Genomic DNA, 16,008 nt, shown 5'->3' with positions numbered 1-16,008 from the left:
GACAATCAGGACATTTAATGTGAAAAAGAATTTGAATAGTTTTCAAACATGCCCCGTTTCGTGTTTACTGCATAAAATATTATGAATTAATTGTCTGCAAATTTTATTTGTATGAGAGAACAAATTAAAATAGAAGAAGAAATATTAATTGATCTTATTATTATAAAGATTGACTTACATTTTTAAATGAAATTAAAATAAAAAAATTTATATTGTGGACTAGAAAAGTACCACGTATTGGAACTAGTGGGAGCGAAGACTTATATATGACTAGGTGTTCGTTTACGTAAAATCTTAACCTTTAAAGGGTGTTCATTACAAACTAAAATGGATTCGAAATTACCTATAATTAATTATTTGTGTTCATGAACACTTGACTGATCTCGTGACTTACTTGGTCAACTCTCAGCTGATTGGTGATTAGTACCGAATTATATGGTTTTTTTTATTACTATTATTATTGCTACTACTAGTAGTACTTGAAGGCATCCGTGGATTATATTCAAATTGTTTGTTCATTGATTCAGCGATTAAATTGATTGTTGGTCGCTTCAAAAAGAGTACTATCTTTTTCTTTATATAAAGCCAAAATTGTCATTCAAAAAAAGTGAGCACATACATACCATCACACATAAAAAAAAAAAAATCAGCGAAATTTCAGGCACCTGTTTAATACTAAATGGAAATTTAAAACTGATAAGAGTTTACCGTTTCGAGTGCTTGTGGTGAGGATATTTTTGTTTCAGAAGATTAAAAAAAAAAAGGAACTACTGTAATAATTTAATCAGCAGTAATTGGTTTGAAAGGAAGGTATTTAATTCCCCTTCAATAAAATTGAGCGTCGTCTGACTATCGTGAGTTTAAAATAAAAATATGTTGAAAGAATTACCTCTAATTAAGTTAAGGACGGCTAATTAAGTTTTAATTTACCCCGATCAGTTCTTATGGGAAAAACTAATAATTATAGAAAAAACCAGCAATTATTTTATGTGGTGTGAATAGTATCTACAATTCAAGTTAATTTTCAAAATAAGCCAACAATTTGCTTGAACTTCTGAGTTCTGACCACATCATGCAAACGAGGGCAATTTTTTTTAAAAAAAAGCGTGCACGATGTCAACATTCAAAACAAAAATATGCAACTAATAAGGTACTAGGTGATTTTTTTTATTAAAAACAACTGAACAACTATCTATATACAATATATAAAACACCACTTTTACTTCTTAATATAGAAGTCAGTTAAAAATTAGATTTGGTTTTAAATGTAAAATATCAGCATATTTTGTCTCCTATTTTTTATCCAAAATATTCTTATTGATTGTAAGAGGTCCATACAAAATGGTTGTTCTAATGCTCATTGTTAAAAAAATAGTTTAGAAGACTAACATACATTAGTAACAAATAACTAATTTAATAATTTTTTTTAATTTTTCTAACTTAGTTTTTTGATTTTTATAGAGTATTAAGGATCCGAGATACTCTTCAATCTAAATATAAGACTTGTACACTTATTTAGGACCAGCATAGTAGTATACAGGAAGTCATTTTATCTACGATCATAAATAACGTGATCTGTTTTAAGGCCCGTGCAACTTGAAAATTCCCATTTAATTTCTTATATTATCAAAGCATTCACGCAAATATTGTCCATACAAAATAGCCGCCAGATAAGCAACACTCACTTGAAAAGAAGGGGTAAATGGTAAAATGCGGACAATAGCCCCCAATTTCTGCTGCTGTGCAGTTTATTATTCCAAGCTAATCAGAATATCAGTGACAATTTTTATATAGTTGATTACTCTCCCCAATAACTTTTTTATCGTGTTTCGTTGAAAATGGTAAGTCTACTATTGTTTTAAAAACAATAAACGAATAGACAAAAATTTGACATATGATTTTTTGAAAAGAAATTCTATTAAAAATGAAATTATAAACGGAAATGCAAATTAAAAAACTGATGCATCATCCCAAGCTAGAGACATCAAACATTTGACCTAAAATTTCAATTCGTAAGACATTAGTTTTAAATTTATGATTTTATAATTATAAAAATCCAATCTTACTCCTAGTTTGGATTCATAGTGGGGGTTCAGGGTGGGACAAATTGGATCAGCGGATCCCTTCAAGCCGGACCCCACCGATGCGGACCGTAACGAAAGAAATGTGCATGTAAGCCAGGTGTGTGAAAAACTGCAAAATAATAATATTATTATATTACACAGTATTTAAATCCAGAGAGCAGCGAGGGCACGTCGGTAAATTTCCCTACAAGAGGAACGAGCCCTAACAAATTCTTCAATTTTCCGCCAGCCCGGATCTTTCGCGACCCTGTTTCACACAATTTTTCTTCCCCCCAGACCCAAAAGTCGCTTCTATCCATTTTTTTTTTAAAAAAAACATTTATGTATTTTTAATTTCAATCTGAATTTTATTTTCCCATATTGGTCTCCGTGTGTTCCTCTTTCTTGACCAAAACTCATCGCTCTGGTTTTACGCCGGTTGGCACCTGAAACCGCTCTCCTCTCCCATTATAACTCAACACCTGCTCCCCCTTCTCTCTCTCTCTAAGTTTGCACTTTCCTTCGTCTTCTCTTCCCCTAGATTCTCTCATCCTTCTCTCTCCGTGACTGTCAACGATCATATTCATAGTACATTGATGATAACTCTCATCTCAGACTGCATGCATCTTGCTTCTGGAAACTTTTCTTCCATATAAATTTACTCTGCCCGCTAAATGTGTACTAGCCCCCTTCCTTTAATCCCTACGGCACCAGAAACTGTCCTGGTTCCTAGCTAGCCTCCTCCCTGGCAGCCGCAGAAATACTGTTCTGTTTACTCGTTTTTTTTTACTGTTGACTGGCTTTTGGTAACGCTCAAGTCTGCAGGTGATTTCAGTTTCGAGCTTTTATTGTGTACAGATTATAGCTTATCTGTCTTTTCCTGAGAGTTATCTGCTTATTTTAAACGGGGCGATCTGTGTGTGCTGTTCAGGTTGAGAACTGCGAGGTCGTCGTCGCTGAGAGGTTCAGTGAAAGAGTTCAAAGCAGACAATGGCTCGGGCTACTAACTGGCTATCGTTTTCGTTGTCGCCCATGGAAATGCTGAGGTCTACCAACTCGCAGTATCTTCAATACGATGGTGCTTCTGCTGCTCCTCACTACTTGGTCGATAACTTCTATACCAACGGTAACGCCATTTGCAAACGACTCTGATATTTATATATTACTGGCATTCAGTTCTAGCTTCGTCGATTATTGGTTGCGCGCCTCTCTGTGACTGTGAGTGCGCGATGGTTTTAGTTTTCTTGGGTTCAGTATTTTTTTCTCTCTCGCTGGGAGAAGTAATGAACGCAAATCTCTTTGACTCACGTAAGAGAAATCTCTGTGACTTTCTGGTTTCTATTCTTCTGTTTGTTTTTGAGCAGAGAACTGCGATTTCTACTCGGAAATAGAAAAAATCTCATTCCTTGTATTTGTTTGTCCCGTTTTCCAAAGTTCTAATGATGAGCTCAATCGTGGCTGACTACTCTGAACCAGAGGTCGCAGTTGGTGCAGTTGGGTGATGGAATAATGCTTCATCTCTGGTCCCGAATAGGGATGGATGAATCCAGTTATCGAAATCGAACTAAACTAACTCATCGCCACTCCATTTTCTTGCAAATCACACTTAATGAGCTGAGTTCATAATATATCATCTTTGTTCTTCAGAAACTGGTTCTAAAAGCTTTGTCTTTCCAATGTTTGCAGGATGGGCAAACCCCAAGCCCCAGGTTCTCTACACCCAAGGAGAGCTTAGCGAGAATAAAGAAAATGAAGCTGCACACAATATGGTGGAATCATCATTTGCCCCAGGTTTCATGGAACCCCAGGATCAGGGCCAGCCAGTGCCAAAACTCGAGGATTTTCTGGGTGATTCTTCGTCGTCTATTATGCGTTACTCTGACAGCCAAACGGATACTCAGGATTCGTCGACCCTGACCCATATATACGACCAGGGCTCGGCTTACTTCGGCGACCAGCAGGATCTGAAAGCCATCGCTGGGTTCCAAGCTTTCTCAACCAACTCGGGCTCCGAAGTGGATGACTCGACCTCCATCGGCAAAACTCAGGCCGCCGGTGGCGAGTTCCCGGCTCACTCGATTGAGTCGTCCGGGAATGAGCTGGCCTTCTCAAGTGGCACCACGGGAACTTTATCCCTCGGCGTCACCCCCCAGTGTGCCGATCAGAAAGCCATTGTCCCGGACTCCGATAGCTCCAAGAAGATGGCCGATACTTTCGGCCAAAGAACTTCGATTTACAGAGGAGTCACCAGGTATAGTACTATTCCATTTCAAGATTTCTGCATTTTTCTGGTAAATTTCCGTTCTTTTTGTTGTTAAGTATCGGTCATTCTTTCATTCATTCCTTGTTTTTGCTTGTGAGACCTTCACTTTTCCCGCAAAAAGGCCTTTTGGCGTGTTGGGGAATAAGTGGTTCTCGCAAGTTGGTTTTTCTGATTTCACTCTCATTTGTTTTGTAGCATCTCATTACTTAGATTACGGTATACACACTTTAAAAGCAGGCAAAAGTCATAAATGGAGACTGCTATCACATATGTCTTTACAAAATTTATTTTCTTTCTGTGTGGATTCAGACACCGATGGACGGGTAGATATGAAGCGCATCTCTGGGATAACAGCTGTCGAAGAGAGGGTCAGGCCAGGAAAGGGCGTCAAGGTGCAATCTCTCTCTCTCTCCTCTCTCTGATAATAAAATGGGTCGAGAGGAAATTAAAAAAAGTTAGAACGAGGGGCGCTGAGACCCACTGAAAAGAAGAGGACTTTGCATGCATTGAAGTGAAAGGGTATATTAAATGAAAATGGGTCGGGGATTGAGAATATGTAATAGTAGGACACCTGGGTTTCTTTCTCATCAGTCTTTTATGATTGACACTGATGGTATATACACGTACTAGAGTGATGGTACTACTTATTTCGCTGTCCTGCAAATATTTTCATTCAAGCGATTGATTTGATCCGATGTGCCGCCATTTTGCCTATATGTGGGTTGGCGTTCTCCGGCTTTGAACACTAATCTCTCTCTCTCTCTCTCACATCAGCCGTACAGGCACGTTAGAGTTAAAACACTGTTTGGGTAATAGATATTTCTGCTGAGTTGAGCTTTAACTTTTGCTTTTGCTTTCTCATTGGCCAGTTAAAGGCTGGGTTTGACCACGCCACCCAATATTGAATAGTGTACTTACAACAAGGGATGGTGTGTTCACTGTTGAGTGAAAACTTGTTTCAAAGTGGGCTCTCTGTCCTCTCCCTTCTGATTAGTGTCCTATTGATTCTGCGACATGCTCACGGGATTTCTTAGATCTTGTTTGCCACTGGCTAACGACATTTTAAAAGTATTGGAAAATCCCTCCCTTTTCTTATTGGAAATAAATAAATGAAGCGTTATGTGTGTTGGCAATTCGGCGGTTCTTTTTTTCTGCCGATTTTATGCGGACGTGGCATGTCTTTGACTATGTGATCAAGTAAGATGATCTTAATTGTTTATTGTTTGTAATTTTTAATGTTGTTACTTTAATGTCTTGAAAATAAGTCAAGCCTCGCCTCCGAAATCCGAAAGGTGGGATCAATTATTGGGAGTTAATTAATTAGTGTTGTTGAATTTAATGGATTTTTTTTTTTTTGCCCTTTCGGATGCGAATTGAATGGGAAATTAGTGCAGTTGGGTAGAGGAATTATTAATTTGTCTTGTTGCGTTAAGAAGAGAGCGTGAAGTACACTGGTCTCGACTTGTACAGTGGTTTACGCTTTCTGTAGCTAAAAAAGGTGGAAAATAGAGAGAAAGGAAAAGAAAAGAAAGGAAGGGAAAAGAAAGTTACTTCTGCGCATGCACCATTTTTGCGTTTGCATGCATATGACTTTTCTTTTTAGCCATTTGTGTTTTTAGATTGCATAAAGTAAATTTTTGGCAGAAAATTTTGACCATTCCTTCATCTCATATCAAATATTCTTTGGCTTTTCCTTTTTCATGTAACGTGGCTCGGTGCATTTCCTGCTGTCACTCGTCTTTTTGACTCTTCCTACAGTGTATTTGGGTAAGAAATGTTTGGCAGTCATTTTGATTCCACACTGCTTTTAAATCTATTTCTGTTACGAATTTTTTTTCTAATTTGTTTTTTTTTTTTGGGTGTGATTCAGGTGGATATGACAAAGAAGACAAGGCCGCGAGAGCTTATGATTTGGCAGCTCTAAAGTACTGGGGCCCCACTGCTACCACCAACTTCCCTGTATGAATCTCCCAATATTCTGTTCTGACTTATGATAGCTACGCGAGTGCATGAAATCCTACGTAGATCTACAATAATGACAGATTTCTTCGAACTAATTTTAGATTCATACGTTGGCCTAACTATGTGTATCATATTGTTCATTTTAGTGTGTCATAAGTTTTACTTCTATACAATGAAAGCTTTTATTTTGCATAGCTTAGCTAATTCGCCTCTATATTTCCAGGTTTCCAGTTATGCAAAGGAGATGGAGGAGATGAAGCATGTAACAAAGCAAGAGTTTATTGCCTCACTGCGAAGGTTCGCCTGGGTTAACCTATTAAACTATTAGAAACTTGCCCTTTAGTGCAGAGAGTTAAAATTGCTGTTTCACTTTCTTGCAGAAAAAGTAGCGGGTTTTCTAGGGGAGCGTCTATATACAGGGGCGTGACGAGGTTTGAATTTTAAACATGAACAATCCAATTAATTACTGTTGCTTCCCAGTTTCTGCTATTGAGTTTAGTATCCCCTTTGAAACTAACACGGGGCATCCTTTGATCCTGTAGGCATCACCAACAAGGTAGATGGCAAGCTAGGATTGGCCGTGTTGCAGGGAACAAGGATCTGTACCTTGGAACATTTGGTAAAGTTTCAGCTTCTGCTGTCTGCTATAACAACAAAGTAATGTTTAGAGTGTGATGTTCTGTTCCTAATCATCTGTTACGCATTGATGACAGCCACTGAAGAGGAAGCGGCAGAGGCATATGATATTGCAGCCATAAAGTTTAGGGGTGCAAATGCTGTGACCAACTTTGAGATGAGTAGATATGACGTTGAGGCCATCATGAATAGTTCTCTTCCCATTGGCGGGGCAGCGAAACGCTTGAAGCTTTCGCTCGAATCCGAGCAGAAAGCGACTCTGAACAATAATAGCCAGCAAATCCAATGCACCAACATGAGTAACAGCATCAACTTCTCACCAATCCAGGCAGTTTCCTCTGTCCCTAGTGCAATCCCATTTTATCCTGCTACTGCATACTATCACCACAACCTCTTGAACGATTTTCACCCTTCTGACGCCGGGGCTGCAGAATCTGCTGTATCTAATCCTTCTGTAACTCCTTATCCTACTGCCCTGCCTGCACCTTCTGAGTTCTTTATATGGCCTCCTCATCAGTCATACTGACTTGTTATCAAGGAGTGGTCATCTTATCTCCAGCTAATTTTCTGCTTTCTGTTAACAAAGCAAAAGCTATAATAGTCTCTCGCACAATTCAGCTGACCCCCTCTAATTCATCTTTTTACTTGGAAGAAAGAAAGGTTAGGAGGTTTTTGTGTTTCCCCTGAAAAGGCTAGGAGTTTTAGTTACTGTAGGAAGCTGGATTATGTAAAGTAACTTCTCCAAGATGGGAAAAATTGAGTTGTAGTGTTGCACAAGTACTCATGAATGCTTAACTCGCTGATGCTTGTGGTATGATCTCCTTATAATATTTTTATATATTTACATAACATTTGCTTAACATGCAGATCCAATTCTATGAAACAACATCCCCTCTTAACACGGATATTATATGGGCCTAGTCCATTGCGAGCTTCGATTAAGTCTGGATTGAGCCTTGGCCTTAATTGTCCCTTGTGCAAAGCTTTCTCAGATGATTTAGGCCGGGGTATAAAAGATGGCAAGAGGTAGAAAACGTCTGAAATAGCACTGCTGAGTTAAAAAGAAAAATTGAAAAAAGGAAGAAATGCTTGTTTATGTAAAGATTTATACAATGCATTTCGGCCTGAGAGGGCCTCAATGCAGTCCGCTATACTGCTTCATCTTGGTGGGTAAAAGGAGAGGCCTGAGCCTAATACATGAAGCAAACTATAACAATATTACAGGAGGTGGGGGACCGGTCCTTCGATCTGATGCTTTTCAAAAGTTGAACAACTGTGATATCGCAAATCTGAAGACTCTACCTGTGGAACAACTATTCGAGCTGAAGCGTCACCCTAGTTTGTTGCTGCGTCTACAGACTTCAGTTTTGCCAGACTTGGCAACTGCTCAACTTTGCGAGTTTTGAGAAAGATACAAGCTTGTGTGACTTTGCACTGACCAGAAAGGGAAATTGTACAGCTTAAGCCTCCGTGGGGCAGTAAATTATGAGCTCAAAAACAAGAAGCGTCAATGGATATATCACTCCATGATTAGTTGCCTGTGACGATTGAGATCATTCAAGTAATTGGAGCAAGTATAATCTTCAAGATCACAGGCATCCAACATGAGGGATCTTGGGGCCAAGGATTTTTGTGGCTTTACTTCAATGGGTCCTTCCTCCCCCTTCAGCATCTGCACTACCTGTAATTTTCCAAACCTTCATGTCAGCTTTTCGCGTTGTTTTGGCTGTGGTGAAACACAAAAGCTTATAAACTTTGTTTTAATTACCCGATTCATGAGGGGACGCTTGGCGGCTGAGTGGTGTACGCACATGGAAGCAGTAACCATGGCACGCTCCATTTCTATAGGATCGTAATCATCTTCTAATCTAGGGTCTGCTAATTCCTTCATGTTTTTCGCATCCAGTAGAGTCCTTGCCTTCAACACACCGACAAAACACAAGTTCAATACCATCTAACATCAACCACAGTCTCGTCTTAATCTACGCAGTTAAGCGTAGTTTTGTTTGAATTTGAAGTTGTCATGTCTTACCCAAATCACAAGACTTTGCCTACTGTCAGAATCAACAGCCATACGACCTGTGATGATCTCCAGTAACAAAACCCCATAAGCGAACACATCGGTCTTTTCATCCACGAGTCCATGCATGAAATATTCTGGAGCTAGATACCTGTGTAGTTGCATCGCATTAGAAAAAAGGAATTGATACGTGCTTAAAAAGAAACGCCAAATGAAATAAAGCTGGAATTATTACTGACCCAAATGTGCCTTCTATGGGGAACACGACATGGTGGTCCCACTTCTCCGGGAGCCACTTTGCCAATCCAAAATCTGAAATCTGCAGCTCATAACACAAAAGAAAGCTGAGTATGTATGTTCATAACAAGTTGACAAATCATAATACAATGTAGTTAGGATCTACGCAACCACAGAGAAGTACCTCAGGTTCGTAGTTTTCATTAAGCAAAATGTTGGAAGCCTTGATGTCTCTGTGAATGATTCGTCTTGGGCATTCATGATGGAGATACTGCAGTCCCTCTGCAATTCCAATGGCTACCTTGAACCTAACATTCCACTCCAGCTTTTTGGAACCTGAAACGAGGATGGCAAAGAATATATACACATAAATATGTATTGTGAAAAGAGTGGGTTTTGTGAAGAGGAGAGAAGAGAGAAGCACCGAAGAGAAGTGAGGAAAGGCTGCCATGAGCGGCATAGTGAAGGACAAAGAAGAGGCCCTTGTCGATGCCGAAGCCAATCAATTGGCAAGCATTAGGATGGCTGATGTGGGCGATGATTCCAAGCTCCGTCAAGAAATCACCAGTGTTATCTGCGTCATCTTTTTCCTCGTTCACAAGCTTCTTTACTGCCACAATTTGCCCGTCTGGTAAGCGTCCTTTGTACACCTCCGCATGCCCGCCTTTCCCGATCAAGTTCTCTGTCCAAACCAACCATCTTCTTAGTTCCGTACAATTGAGGCATTCAATTTCTTTTTATATATTTACCCACCACATGTTAAAATCACTTAAACCAAAAAATTGGGTTCGTATGTGATGAGGGTTCCGCAGAATTGAAGCTCGAGTTCCCTTTTCGGCCTGGAGGGTTCCATGCATGATAATAATCTTCCTTATCAGCTTAAATTCACACGCAGCTTATTTCCCAGGGTGGGAAAATTATAAAGTTTGTAACTTTTTGCATAATAAATTAATGTTTTGGAAAAAAAAAAACTAATTTGTTAAAATAAAAAATTAATAAGTTAAAGTCGTGATGTCAAAAATATCCCAGGGAGTTGGGAGGGGAATAAAGGAGGAGGTGATACCAGGACTGAAATCGTCGGTGGCAGCGGCAAGGTCGGAGTAATGGAAGGTTTTCCAGGAGGATTTGGTGGCCAAAGAAACAAGATCTATGGCGTCTTCTGCGCTTCTGATGCGCGCCAACTTCCTGAGGCTCTTGCGAGATATCATGTACGTCGACGCGAACAACGGTATCGCCGACAGCCTCTTCACTGAGTTTATCCTCAACGCGTCCATCACTCCCTTCCACTGCGGCATCTGCCCCTCCCTCCCCGACGGCGGCCTCTCCGCCCCCGCCCCCGCCCCCGTCCCCGTCCCCGTTGCCTTCTCCCCCGAGCACGTGCTGCATCCGCTGCTCCCCCGATCTGCCTCCCCCATCATCTCCAGCACGCCTCTCGGAGATTCCTCCTCCTCGCACGCCTCTCCTCTTCCTCCTTTCCCTCTTGACTCCATTCTCTCTCTCCGCCTCCTCTCTCTCTCTAATTACACAGCCAATCTCTTCCCACTCCGATCAGCGAAACAGGAAGAGGTTATGACAATGCTTGTCTTTTCATTTGAAGATTTTCTGGTTTGGTCTTACAAAAACGCCTCCAATGCTTTTGAATAGCGTACTCTAAAATGACCTATAAAAGAACCAACATGAGAAACGACCAGTGACTAAGAATAAATTCCAATCTAAATCTATAGATTGATATAGCATATAGACTACAAACAAAGAAATACGAGACAATGTAAAGTCGGGTTCTTTTATTAAAAACCAAATGAAACATCAGGGAAAACAGGAAAGAGATATTCAAGCTATGAACTTCATCAAGGGACATCTACATAAACAACTGAGCATGTGAGGAAGTGAGAGCATTTTCTAGAACAGAAACAGGTGAAACAGAGGAAGAAGAGACATGAACAATGTTGACATTTTGCATTTCGGAATTTTCTTTATAGTTTTGTAAGACAACCTCAATTAATTATTTTGGACATTATCTGCATAAAACATATATGTTCATCTAAGGTACCTAGCGAACAAATACAGAGCAACTGAAATCGATATCCATTTATTGTTTTGATTCCAAAACAGAGTCACTCAGAAAGTAGGAGATCGCAGCAGGGGAAAACAAGCTAACCTTAAACAGTGCTATGGATCCTGAATTCCTGCGAAGTTAAAATAAGTGGTGCCCAGACCTGCAATTTTCAAGAAGGATCACCGATCACCAATATGATAATTGAATGATGCCTTCTCTGAAATTGGTGACGGTCTGAGAGACACAGACGGACAGACAGAGAGAGTCAGATGAGAGAACTCGTAATGGATAAGGGACGAGAAGGCTTTAAAAATAGGATTATGTTCGAGCGGTGGTTATTCTTGGGACAAGGCCAAAACCAGGACCTCCCCTAACTTCTTCTAATGCTTTGCTAGTTTGCTATATTTATAACGCCTCCTCACTTCGTTTCTGACTTCCCTTTTTTTAACTTTACCGCTTCCTTCATCCATTTATTTAATTTATTCTCTGTTTATTGTTTTGGTGTCTTGATGATGTTTGTTTGGTTTCACAATCTGCAACTCCTTTATTATCATTTTATTTTCCTTGGGACCAAAACATGAACATGTGCTAGTGCTGATGATAATAAAATGTTTGCCTTTACTTAGGCTCTGTTTGGATAGCACCCCAAACCATGGTTTGGGGAAAATGTTACCCAAACAGCCTCTCCAAAAACCAAAACCATGGTTTTGGGTCAAAACCATGGTTTTGGAAAAAGCAAATTTTTTTTGTTTTTGGAGAAAAAAGGGAGAGTGTGAGGGCCTATATGATATGTATCTTGTTATTTTTTATAAACATATTTTTTTATAAATATATTTAATCTTATATTTTATAAATATATATAGACATTAATTATTTATTAATTATATTATCTTATGTATTATTAATTATGTTGGTAAAAAACATATTATTAACAATTTTATTTCTTCAAATTAAAATATATTATAAAATCTATTTTTTCTGTAATTATCATATTAACTTATGTCTTTTTTTAGTAATTGTATATATAAAAAGTACTTCTGATAACAACTATCCAAACACTCTCACTTCTCAGAACACTTTTTTACAAAATCTATTCTTCACAGAATCTATTTTTTCCAGAATCTATTCTCCAGAATCACTTTTTCAAACCACGGTTTGGTTTCATCCAAACACACCCTTAGTTTAAGAGATCGTCACTTTTGCCGCAACTAACGCGCGAAGCGTAACAAGCTACAGACGGTGGGTTTAGTGATTTGGGGCGGCCGAAACAACGTAAACTAAGTTTGTTTTGTTCCCCGTATTGTAGGGAGTTTTAATTATAATTTTAAAACTTTGGTCAGCTTAATAATATTGCAAGTTTGCTGCTTGAAATGGTTTTATTATTATTTTTGCGAATCCCATGGCATTATTCGTTCTAGTTTATGGAGCTTTGGGATATTATTACTTGAGACTGGAAAAAAAAAATGCAATTATGGAGTAGAAAATTCACGATACGCCTGCTTCAACAAGCATGGTGGAACATGGCTGATGATGTTTATAGAATAATGAGCGCATGCAGCAAGAGACCCAAGCATGACGGCAAGAAGATCGAAAGAGGATTTGTTTTTATTAATTGAAGCAAAGAGACAAAGAAGATAAGGAGGAAATGTTACTACTCATTCATTAACCAAAAGTCCTAAGATGATCTTTACTGTGGAAGTGGTGTTTCAATTTCAGACACCGCTGCCTGGATTTGTTAACATAATCATCAACCCTTTTGTGTTTGTAGTGTTGCCCAGCAACATCATGTTGTACACTCTGAAGCTGGGCTCCCTCCACGTGTTAATAATTATAAAAGCTTTGAGAAGATAGAGGAAGAACAGGCAAAGGTTCCTTGTACTGTACCTCTAATTCACTGCAGAAAGAAAAAAATGGCTCTGAAATGTACAACCAAAGTCCTACTCTTTTTAATTCATTTTAAAGCCCGTCTCTGCTGTACAAGAGATTCCTGGCTTAAAATGCGCATAAGAAAAGGCTTTTTTTTTGGGGGGGGGGGGGGTTTCCTGGCTGTACAAGAGATTGGTGGCTTTAAAATACGTCAAAATAAGAGATTTTGACAGTTGATGGAATCACAAATAAACGTGTTGGTCAATGATAAATGCAGATGCATGGTTCTGCATTGCAGTGTCAGTGTATAGTGAGTTAGGAGGCTGTTTGTTTTTAGGTAATTGAGTTGGATACATGTTTGTGGGGTTGAAGGGAGGTGAATGAGGTCCCCACTGTGGGAAACACCACCCGCAAACCTCGCGCCAAAAATCAAACAATCAACGGTTCATTGTTGAACCTAAACCAGAAGAGAATGCCCTCATCCATACCTTTGAATCCTACCAAACGAACAATATTTCTTTCAGTATAAAAAAAACTACACACGTATATTTTGTGATTCGTCTAAAGTATATACCGGATCTATTTAGAATAGTTTATAAATTATTTTTTAACTGTGATTTATGAAATATGAGATATGTATGTGTAAAAAGTTTACATAAAAGGTGTTTAAAAATGCTTCTAAGTGCTCTCTCAATTATGCCTAATATCTTCTTTGAAAAATCCAAGAACTTACAGTCAAGGACTTGGTTCTCTTTCTATTTCTTTTCTTATCTACTTCCTCTTCACTCATCATCCAAATTATTGGATCAAATTTTGAATGTTGTAATTGTGAATTTTGTATACTGAAGCTGTGACTTGTAATTACCCAGTCATTAGAAGAATTGTTTATTTAACAACCACATGATAATAATTGTCAGTTTTAATATAGCAAATTGACAACTATTGTTTAGAAGTTTATCAATTACTTGTATGAAAATAAAACTCTATTAACAACCTTCCTATCAAAATTAATTTCTTTATAGCTAATTCATAACTAATTCTAAAAAGATAAATTTCAATCGAATAATTTTAGAAAAAACTACAAATAAAGACCCCAATATATAAAATTGTGATTTGAAACTCTCAATTTGAAAAATAACAAAGAATGACCCGATTTTACTTTTGCAAATATAAAATCATGGTGAAATTTTTGGAATGCTCTCAGCTAAATGACAAGTTGATTATGAGAAATGACAAGTTCACTTTAGCGAATGATAACTTTAGTAGACGAAATCACAGTTTGGGTGAGAGTATGTCAAATGACGAGTTGACTATAGGAAATGACAAATTCACTTTAGCGAATGACAACTTCAGTAGACCAGATCACAATTTGGTTGAGGGGGATTTCAGACATTTCATCCATATTTCATACTTGCAAAAGTAGGATCCAGTCCTTATTTCTTATTTTTCAAATTCAGGGTATCAAATCGTAATTTTACATATTAGGGTCCTTATTTACAATTTTTCTATAATTATTTTATTAACAATTGTTCAAATAGAATCAACCACTCAAATAAGGGCTGAAGGGAGCGATAGCCTTAAAAACGAGTAAACTTTTTGAAAGCCTAACAGAACCTCCACAGCAAAGCAAATCACAGTTGAACCAAATCCGTTGCAATAGTCCACATATAAACTAGCATAGGCAAGGGGACCAACTCAATTTTCCAACATTTTCATGACAGAATCCTCAACCATCACTGATTCTTGATTCAAATAATTCACTGTTATTGGTCCAAAAACACTAATCGTTAATGGAATTGATATCTATTCTCTCTTTACTCAGCTATTTAACTACCATCTTTGATCCGTAACAGGTCTATTTTAAATTATAAATGAGATATTATATTAATGATTGGAAGTAATAATTTGAATAAATTATAAAAATTAAATATACTAGTTAATTATAACAAGTACGGCGTGATCTTTTTAAAATACCTATGGATAATATTAGATTATATATCAATTTATAAGTTAAATAAATTAGTTTGCTGAAAAATGATAAATATAATAAATAAAGTGAATTAAGATCTTATATTTAAAATTAAATCTAACTCCTAATTCACTTTTATACTAGGGACCGTGGAGTATATTAAATAAATTAAATTAGTGATGAGTGATAAATAATTCTCTTCTTCAACATACAAGTGAAACTGTGTAAGGCAATGGGAACGGGATGCCAATATTAATTAGTAGAAAAATGATCTCTCAACGAATAAGTTACAATAGCATCACTCCTCCAATTCTATTTGCAAATTACAAGTGAGGGTAATGTTTTTTTTTTTAATTTTATTTACAAGTTATGTTATTAAATTTCTTGCATGAACTTATTATTGTATTCTGATTTTATCATTGTGCAGACTGTACACTAGTATTTATTTTGTTTAAATAACATATATTAAATAGAAATAAACCTGAAAAGTAAACAGTTAATAAGATCTCTCTTTTTTTTTGGTTCTAGGTTAATAAAATTTAATTTTTTTATTTTTGTGAAATATCAAGGGAGAATGACAAAAAAAAGTTAGAAATTATAAATCTCAAATCAGGTTTGGTAATACAATTTTATCTGGTGTTGACAAGTCTAAATTTACAAATAATAACAAGTTTTTGTTGACATTCTTTATTTAGTATTTATAAAATTTTATTTTTTTTGTCATTGTCCCAAATATCAATGCACACCAACTTTAATTTAGGGCTGTTCACGAGACGGATCAGGACCGGGACATACCAGTCCCGGTGAACAGTAACGGGACAGAAAATCTGTCTCGTGTCCTGGTTTGTCCTGGGGTTGTCCTGGTCCCAGTCGGGACGGGACGGATCCAGGACGTCCCGAAGTTTTTTTTTAATTTTTTAAAAAAAAAATCTGATT

At 37.6% G+C, this 16,008-nt stretch overlaps 2 protein-coding genes across 2 annotated transcripts; one reads left to right on the top strand and one right to left on the bottom strand.

Annotated features, from left to right (window-relative positions):
• The first annotated feature begins 2,843 nt into the window (after positions 1 to 2,843).
• Positions 2,844 to 7,781, top strand: LOC114727580 (AP2-like ethylene-responsive transcription factor AIL6). The gene is made up of 10 exons (XM_028914276.1): positions 2,844 to 2,888; positions 2,995 to 3,189; positions 3,750 to 4,314; positions 4,636 to 4,718; positions 6,085 to 6,093; positions 6,197 to 6,285; positions 6,512 to 6,585; positions 6,669 to 6,719; positions 6,831 to 6,907; positions 7,002 to 7,781. Exons 2-10 carry the CDS (start codon positions 3,054 to 3,056, stop codon positions 7,448 to 7,450), a joined length of 1,533 nt encoding a protein of 510 aa, XP_028770109.1. The 5' UTR covers positions 2,844 to 2,888; positions 2,995 to 3,053; the 3' UTR covers positions 7,451 to 7,781.
• Positions 7,782 to 7,980: 199 nt separating this feature from the next.
• LOC114727579 (receptor-like cytosolic serine/threonine-protein kinase RBK1) lies at positions 7,981 to 11,591 on the bottom strand. Its single transcript, XM_028914274.1, has 8 exons — positions 11,340 to 11,591; positions 10,245 to 10,841; positions 9,606 to 9,863; positions 9,366 to 9,517; positions 9,184 to 9,263; positions 8,957 to 9,095; positions 8,693 to 8,842; positions 7,981 to 8,605 (listed from the first exon to the last, which is right to left on the bottom strand). The coding sequence occupies exons 2-8, from the start codon at positions 10,669 to 10,671 to the stop codon at positions 8,444 to 8,446; spliced, it is 1,368 nt and encodes a 455-aa protein (XP_028770107.1). The 5' UTR covers positions 10,672 to 10,841; positions 11,340 to 11,591; the 3' UTR covers positions 7,981 to 8,443.
• Between the last annotated feature and the right edge of the window lie 4,417 nt (positions 11,592 to 16,008).

The sequence above is a fragment of the Neltuma alba genome, unplaced genomic scaffold (genome assembly GCF_004799145.2).
Source record: "Neltuma alba isolate B1F8T4 unplaced genomic scaffold, ASM479914v2 tig00012491_pilon, whole genome shotgun sequence".
NCBI classification, from domain to species: Eukaryota; Viridiplantae; Streptophyta; class Magnoliopsida; order Fabales; family Fabaceae; genus Neltuma; species Neltuma alba.
This window is presented reverse-complemented; position numbering and strand designations above follow the sequence as displayed.